General features: G+C 41.0%; 1 protein-coding gene across 1 annotated transcript; it reads right to left on the bottom strand.

Moving 5' to 3' along the window:
• Positions 1-2,809: 2,809 nt before the first annotated feature.
• LOC134503207 (chemerin-like receptor 1) lies at positions 2,810-4,730 on the bottom strand. The gene is made up of 2 exons (XM_063311891.1): positions 4,650-4,730; positions 2,810-3,943 (listed from the first exon to the last, which is right to left on the bottom strand). The coding sequence occupies exon 2, from the start codon at positions 3,875-3,877 to the stop codon at positions 2,816-2,818; it is 1,062 nt and encodes a 353-aa protein (XP_063167961.1). The 5' UTR covers positions 3,878-3,943; positions 4,650-4,730; the 3' UTR covers positions 2,810-2,815.
• Positions 4,731-8,923: the final 4,193 nt, after the last annotated feature.

Genomic DNA, 8,923 nt, shown 5'->3' with positions numbered 1-8,923 from the left:
AATTGCCTTGTTTGAGGTCTAGGATGCAGGGCATCTGCAGGGGGTGTCAGAAAGACGGTGGCTATAAGTGTGCAATCAAATCCCACACTTCTCACTACTCCCTTTCCTTATGTGAGTTGCACATGCAATATATGAAAAAGAGGTGGAGCTTTGATTATGACTACCATCTTGACCTGATACCGTTTCTGCATAAGGCAGAACTCTGGGAGTTGGACTTCACCCATCTTACAGTTGTTGAGGTTGAGAAATACTGCATCGAGGTAATATAATTGTATTTTGGCTAGGAATAGCTAAACAGTCCATTTCCATTTCTTCTTCTTTTTCTTCTTCTTTCCAACCAAACAGAAGTTTGGTAAGAAATCCTGTAATGGGGGATCAGGTCTTTTTGCAGTCCATCGGGTTGATGATGATGATCTGCCAGCAAGTCGTTCTCAACTCCTAGCGATCACATAGATAGATTTTCTCTCTGGCAATCTATCTCATCAGGATAAGATTCTGAAACCTGAACAGATTGGGACCAAGAGTTTGGTGAGAATCTGGCAAAGAAAGACTGAGCTCAAAACTAGGATACGTCAGGCCAAGAAATACAGAGCAAAACAACAACAACAACAACAACCTCCCCCAATTTTCCCAATGCACCCCAACAGTAAAGGTATTGGACAGTGGCTCAAAATGCTGCCAACTGCTCCATTGTAAGTCCTCTCCCTTCTCCCTCTGGGTCAAGTGACCCCAAGGAGACCTATTATTAAAGGAAATAATTTGAAAGTATTGAAAGAATTGGAAAGAATTCCAGAAGATAGGCTCCTTTCCCTAGCTCAGTGTTTCTCAAGGTCCAGGTTCAAATCCAGGGGGACAGGTTTATAAGACAATCCTGGAACCTCACTATCCTCCAGCTCACTCTACAACAGCATTTCTACTCTACTCATTCAGTTCTACTCATGCTGGCTGGGGAATTCTGGGAGTTGAAGTCCACACACCTTAAAGTTGGTGAGGCTGAGAAACACTGCTCTACAAGGTTGCTATGGGGATAAAAACGGTCACAGAGCCACATGCACCATCTCGTGGTCCTTGAAAGGAAGACAAGAGGTAGATGATGCCACTTCCTTTCTAATGTTGAGGCGAGGGACGGGGTGGGGGGAGAATCTTCCTGCCTTTTCCGTAGGATTCTATTTGTGTATTTCTCTGTGAGCTTGTTGTAAATCATAACAACAAACCTGCAGTCCTTCACTGAGCCCACAACAATAAAAATGTGCATCACAGTATAACAGTTTAAAACATCCCCTTTAAAACTAAAAGGAAACACAGAGCAAGCCAGAACTGTAACACCCTGAGCTGGGAGACTTTGTGTGGTTTTTCTGAAGCTGATGGCCCCCTCTGGATAGTTTGGACTACAATTCTCACCATCCCCAGCCACTTCCCATCAAGGCTGGGTTGATGAAAGTGAAGAACACGATTCTTTTTCATTGGTAAAGAATAAGCAAAGGGCAAAACACGTGGTCAGTGCTGGAACAAAATGGCTCAGGAACGGACCTCATGAAATTTGAAGGAAAGGTGAAGAATTTCCTTTGAACTGTAGTTCAAGAAGGATCATTGCAGAATCCCTAAGAGAACTAGGGTGGAACTTTTACAGTTATCTGAGTTAGAGACTGAGTTATCTAACAAATGAATTTTACAGCCGTTTGTCAGTTGTCCTTTGCAACATGTGTTCTTGGTATCTGCTTATGATCCATCCATCGCAGAGGAAAAGATTACAGACACACTGCAGAACAAGTAGGGGGTCAGCTGATCCCACCGATTTCAGGACAGACTATATCAGAAACAGCTTCTGTATTTCCACACTTCTCACCAATTTCTTACGTTAGCAAGTTCCTGTTTTCTAACAATCATAAACGGTAAATAGCGCAGTAGAATATAATCTCTCATATACAAACTGCAGGCCAAAGGCACATACTCCCTTTATTCAAAGCAAGAGAGACAGATGTTGGCCACTGTTTTTACAAGGCTACAGGGTGGCCTGTGCTTTGGCTAAAATTGGAGATAGCCCAAGATGAGGCTGCTGATGAATCAGATCTCCAAAGAAATAAACGCTCAGATGTGACTAACAAGTAATATGGACGCACAGTCTGCATATACGCTGTGTGATGATCCCAGTTCTCAATCAGCTCTAAATCCTAAATATAGAAATTCTCAGTACAATCCATTGAGGATATAGAAGAATTCTTTATTAGGAATAAGCAGCCTGAAAAGAGTAACATGAATTGTAGGCAAAGCCCTGAATGAAGTTTTTCCCGCTCAATCTTTGAATTCAACACTTTCCCACTCCATGTCAGCCCCTCCTCCTGAGTCTCTTATCAACTGGTATTTTCCCCCTCAGCTTCACAAGCCCCCACCAGTTCAGCCTCCAGACTCTGCTAGAAAGCACCGACAGGTCAGGTCAGCCTTGATGCTGAGCTCTTCTGGAAACGTTCTCCAACTGCCTCTTGCTGGGATGTCGCCCCTCCTCTTTCACCCAGGCAGAATTCACTGGTGCTGACACGCATCTTCCTTGTAACTCTCTGTTTACACCCCTAAGCACAAAACCATGGCAGGGTTTTGCAGTTGGGCAGACCCTGACACGCTGTTTGACTAATGCAAAACAACGAGACCAATGTTTCACAGCTCATGATGGGAGAAAAGGCCGTTCTCTGTCAGCCCATCTCACCTACAAGTATTTGTAACCTTAAAATGTCCAGAAAATATAGGGGTGGGTGTTTGGGGGTGGGACAGAAACAACAACTGAAATACACATTCAAAATTCACTGGTAATACTTCATGTTTACGGTGTTGAGTTTCCACAATGCATCGGATAGACTTCTGAGGATGTTGCCCGCTCACCGATGGAAGACACTTCCTTATTGTTACCAATGGATTCTCTAATTACAGAGCTGTTGTCTTCAAGCAAGGTTTTCTTGAGTGCCCTGATTATGTTAGAAAGGGTCAGCTTTTTGTGGAAGTCCATGCTCATGAAGAAGTAAAGGACAGGATTTGCACAACTGTTGAGATAGGCCAGGAAGGAAGCAGAAAGATCAATAAAAGAGTGGGCTATGCCAGATACTTGTGCCAATTTAAGGAGGTAGATGATGTGATATGGTGCCCAGCAGAGGAAGAACGTGACCACAAGAGCCAATATGACCTTGAAGGGCTTCTTTGACTGGAGGGAAGTCCGTCGTCTCTTCAGTACCACCGTGATGATGCTGTAGCAGATCACAATGATGGTGAAGGGGGCCAAGAACCCACATATCAGTCTCAACATATAGATGGTCACTTTTACAACTTGCTCATTTCTTGCTAGTTCAACCGAGCACTTGGTTCGGTTGCGCTTAGTGACCACTCTTCGGTAAAGGTAGAAAGGGAGGCTTGTGACAATGGCCATGAACCAAGCTCCACTTGCAGCTAGCCATGCCAAGCGGCTGTTACGATGCTGTCTGGACCATATTGGGTAAGCTACACAAGCTGCCCGGTCCATGCTGATTGCAGCTAAGAGGAAGACACTGCAGAACATGTTGAGGTACTTGATGAAGCCACTGGCTTTGCATACAAAGGTTCCAAACCCCCAACCCCCATAGATAGCAATATTTAGAAGAGGTGCTATACGGCTCACGGAGAAGAGAAAGTCAGCCAGAGCTAGATTGAAGTACCAGACACAGCTGATGGTCCGTGAAGCCCGGCGGACTGTGATCCAGATGACAGCTCCATTGCCAAGGGAACCAAGTAGAAAAATCATCCCGTAGAGGAAGACCTTAAGCATGCCTCTGAGCCTACTTATATCAGAGCTGGTTTCCAAGGATGGTGGCACGGATGCATTGGAAATCCACAGAGCCGTGGCATTCACCTCCATGATGTAATGGAACCTTACAGAGTAGGAGGAATAAGAAATCAGATGGTCCTTCTCTAGTCAAAAACCCTGGAAAAGGAGAATCAAGGAATTAATGTTATGTGACCCGCCTGCTGTGGAAATCTCCAGAACTTGGAAGAGCAACATTTTTAAGTGTGCTAAAGTAGATGTATTCAGTAGACAAGACTTCTGTAAACTAATACTTTTTCTTTTTCAAGAACTTGGCTAAAGAAGACTGAGAATCATGAGATACACACACACACACACATACACACATTCATATACAGGTTGCTAAAAGTTTGATATTAATCTTGGCAATTGGATCTATTTACCTTGATAGCCTTGGATTTGTCTCTAAACAAATTCTCTGGTAGAAGCCATTCCCAGTTCTCCTCCTTGAAGTCCTTCTTGAATGGAAATGGCCCACAAGAGATCTCGGTCATTGCGCTAACAATGCCTATATGGTACCACCAAGCTCCTCTCCACCAATGCACCAACCCTAGAAGGCAGGCCTAGGAGTAGTCAAGCTATTTTCAAATCCAAGGTGAAGGATGCCTAAGCTTGGATGCAACAGTCCTAGGTGTCACCCAAGATAAAATTGAAAAGAGGTGGCCAGGGAGAAGCCATCTCTCAAAGGCAAACCAAAACGCAGTCCTCCAGTTTTGATCATCTAACATATCCAGAAACAGCAGAGACAGAGACAGGGCTATTGGGGTGCTGTAATAAACACAGCCCCCAAGAAGATACGGTATCCTCGGTCAGACTCCAAAATTACCTGCCTGAAGCTGTGGGAATCACGTCCTCTCTCTTTCACTGAGCTTCTTTTACAGGGAATGGGTTTTTTTCTGCTGCTGCTGCTTCTCTTATCTGCCTGGATCTGATTGTGCCAAGTGCAAAATCAAGATTAACTCCTGCTGAAAAGAGGAACTTGGGAAACAGTCTCTGACAGGCAGATGGCAAATTTCAGAGATCCGCTGCGGTTTAAGAAGTGTTTTCTTTTTAAAAAATGACTTTATTAGATTTTTTATAATAAAGAGATTAAAAACTAACAAGAACTAGTAAGTAAGATAGAGAATAGAGGAGAGAAAAAAGTAAAGAATGAAGAAGAAACAAAGTCAAAAGTGCAGAAAGAAAAAGAAATAGGAAAAAGAATGACTTCCAACTTCCTTTTACAATGGATATAAGTATACATTTATATTAAGCTCTTACTCTAAGTTTACAACATAACTTTCATTCTTTAAAATTATCTGCTATTATTTCTAATCATCAAAACCATATATCATGATTTCATTTTTTTCTCTTTCACGCAAAAAGTCCAGAAGGGGCTTCCAGTCAACATGAAAGTTAATCAGTGTCTTTTCTCTAATCAAAGTTGTCAATTTTGCCATAAAAACAAAGTTCCATGAGTTTTTTTCCAACTGCTTGTCCATCAGTCCCAAATATCTCTGGTTTCAGTTGTATATTAGTCTTTAAAATCTTCTGAATTAATGTATTGTCTATGAGTCCAAAATGTTCTAGATTTTTTACACGACCACCAGGCATGATAAAAAGTCTGTCTTGTTCACATTTCCAACATATGCTCAAAGTACCTTTATACTGTACATTTTAGACAATTTTTCTGGTGACAAATACGAACAATACATCATATTATAAAAATTCTCTTTTAAGACTATAACACAATGCGAATTTCAATCCTTTCCTCCGCATTTTCTCCCATTGTTCCCTTTGTATATTATACCCAATGTTTTTAGCCCATTTTATCATACATTATTTCACTTGTTCATCTTCTGTTTCAACTTACAATAAAAGTTTATACATTTTGGCAATCACATGTTCATCATTTGTACATAGTTCTATTTCAATTTCAGTCTTACCGTGTTCAAAACCAAAAGTCCTTTTATCTATAGTACTTTAAATCATTCTAGTCATTGTACATAAGAAAACCATTGACATACATATCCTTCTGATATCAAATCCTCTCTTGATTTTATTTTGAAGTCTCCCTGAAGGAATTCCAACATATCAACATAAGTTAACCATGTATACTTAGCTATCATTTCTCATCTATAATATGCTTCTTGTGGTGATAGCCATAAAGGTATTTTTGGACACAAACTCAATTTATATCTATTCCATATTCTCAATATGGCATGTCTAATAAAATGATTTTTAAAATCTACATTAACCTGAACTATCATACCACAAATAGCTGTGCCACCCAAATCTCAAATCATGCCCTTCTAATTCCAATAACCTTCTGTTTCTCAGCATCCCCCAATCTTTTTATCCAAACTAAGTAACAAGCTGCAAAATACAATTTCAAATCAGGTAGACCTAAACCTCCTCTTTCTTTAGCATCATGTAACACCTTGTACACGTTTTTTTACATTGCCACAAAAATTTAGGTATGTCCTTCTGCCATTGTTTAAATGCTACATCAGTTGTCGAAACAGGTATTGTCTGAAACAAAAATAGCATTGTAGGTAAAGCATTCATCTTAATCACAGAGATTCTCCCCAACAATGACAACTGTAATTTTCCCCATCTTAACATATCTTTTTAAATTTCATTCCGTGTCTTAACAAAATTGTTTGGAAACAACATACTATTCATATTTTTCAGATTAACACCCCAATGTTTTACCTTTTTCTTAATCTTGAAACCTGTTTTTTTGTTTTGTTCATCCATTCTGTTTGTTCTTGTATCTTCATCTTTTTTGTTAAAATCCTTGTCTTCTGTTTATTAATCTTAAACAACCAAATTCTTTTAATTTGCTCATTAATAATTCAATCCCATTTAAGGGATCTTCCACCACCAACACTAAAGCATCTGTAAAAACTCTCAACTTATCCCTTTTTAAAATTTTTACACCCATTATCCTCTCATCTTGCCTTATATCTTTATTCAAAACTTCAAGAACCAAAATAAATAGAAAGAGGGATAATGGGCAGCCTTGTCTTGTTCCCTTTTGTATCTCACAAGGTTTTGTTAAATCTTAACAATAATTTGTGCTTTCTGTGAGGAATGAATCAATTTTACCCATTTTATAAAATTCTCCCCAAAAGTCATATCTTCTAAAACTTTAAACAAAAAGGGCCAATTTAAATTGTCAAAGGCTTTCTCTGCATCTCAAAAAATCAATGCAACTTGTTTTTCATTATGCTGTTCCAGGTATTGTATAATGCAGTTTAAGAAGCCTTTCCAATAGAAGGCAATATCTGTAGCTCAGGTTTTAACTGTGGAGTCCTTGGTGCTCTCTGAGCTTGGTGGCTGGCTTGCAGACATTTCATTACCTGACCAGGTAACATAATCAGTGCTCTGAAGAAATTTAAGATGTGTGGACTTCAGCTCCCAGAAATCCCCAGCCAGCAGGCTGGCTGGGCAATTCTGGGAGTTGAAGTCCACACACCTTAAAGTTGGTGAGGCTGAGAAACACTGCTCTACAAGGTTGCTATGGGGATAAAAACGGTCACAGAGCCACATGCACCATCTCGTGGTCCTTGAAAGGAAGACAAGAGGTAGATGATGCCACTTCCTTTCTAATGTTGAGGCGAGGGACGGGGTGGGGGGAGAATCTTCCTGCCTTTTCCGTAGGATTCTATTTGTGTATTTCTCTGTGAGCTTGTTGTAAATCATAACAACAAACCTGCAGTCCTTCACTGAGCCCACAATAAAAATGTGCATCACAGTATAACAGTTTAAAACATCCCCTTTAAAACTAAGAGGAAACACAGAGCAAGCCAGAACTGTAACACCCTGAGCTGGGAGACTTTGTGTGGTTTTTCTGAAGCTGATGGCCCCCTCTGGATAGTTTGGACTACAATTCTCACCATCCCCAGCCACTTCCCATCAAGGCTGGGTTAATGAAAGTGAAGAACACGATTCTTTTTCATTGGTAAAGAATAAGCAAAGGGCAAAACACATGGTCAGTGCTGGAACAAAATGGCTCAGGAACAGACCTCATGAAATTTGAAGGAAAGGTGAAGAATTTCCTTTGAACTGTAGTTCAAGAAGGATCATTGCAGAATCCCTAAGAGAACTAGGGTGGAACTTTTACAGTTATCTGAGTTAGAGACTGAGTTATCTAACAAATGAATTTTACAGCCGTTTGTCAGTTGTCCTTTGCAACATGTGTTCTTGGTATCTGCTTATGATCCATCCATCACAGAGGAAAAGATTACAGACACACTGCAGAACAAGTAGGGGGTCAGCTGATCCCACCGATTTCAGGACAGACTATATCAGAAACAGCTTCTGTATTTCCACACTTCTCACCAATTTCTTACGTTAGCAAGTTCCTGTTTTCTAACAATCATAAACGGTAAATAGCGCAGTAGAATATAATCTCTCATATACAAACTGCAGGCCAAAGGGACATACTCCCTTTATTCAAAGCAAGAGGGACAGATGTTGGCCACTGTTTTTACAAGGCTACAGGGTGGCCTGTGCTTTGGCTAAAATTGGAGATAGCCCAAGATGAGGCTGCTGATGAATCAGATCTCCAAAGAAATAAACGCTCAGATGTGACTAACAAGTAATATGGATGCACATTATGCATATACGCTGTGTGATGATCCCAGTTCTCAATCAGCTCTAAATCCTAAATATAGAAATTCTCAGTACAATCCATTGAGGATATAGAAGAATTCTTTATTAGGAATAAGCAGCCTGAAAAGAGTAACATGAATTGTAGGCAAAGCCCTGAATGAAGTTTTTTCCGCTCAATCTTTGAATTCAGCACTTTCCCACTCCATGTCAGCCCCTCCTCCTGAGTCTCTTATCAACTGGTATTTTCCCCCTCAGCTTCACAAGCCCCCACCAGTTCAGCCTCCAGACTCTGCTAGAAAGCACCGACAGGTCAGGTCAGCCTTGACGCTGAGCTCTTCTGGAAACGTTCCCCAACTGCCTCTTGCTGGAATGTCGCCCCTCCTCTTTCACCCAGGCAGAATTCACTGGTGCTGACACGCATCTTCCTTGTAACTCTCTGTTTACACCCCTAGGCACAAAACCATGGCAGGGTTTTGCAGTTGGGCAGACCCTGACACGCTG

Source organism: Candoia aspera, chromosome 10 (assembly GCF_035149785.1).
Source record: "Candoia aspera isolate rCanAsp1 chromosome 10, rCanAsp1.hap2, whole genome shotgun sequence".
Lineage (NCBI taxonomy): Eukaryota > Metazoa > Chordata > Lepidosauria > Squamata > Boidae > Candoia > Candoia aspera.
Note: the sequence above shows the minus strand (reverse complement) of the source record. Positions and strands in the feature narration are given on the sequence as shown.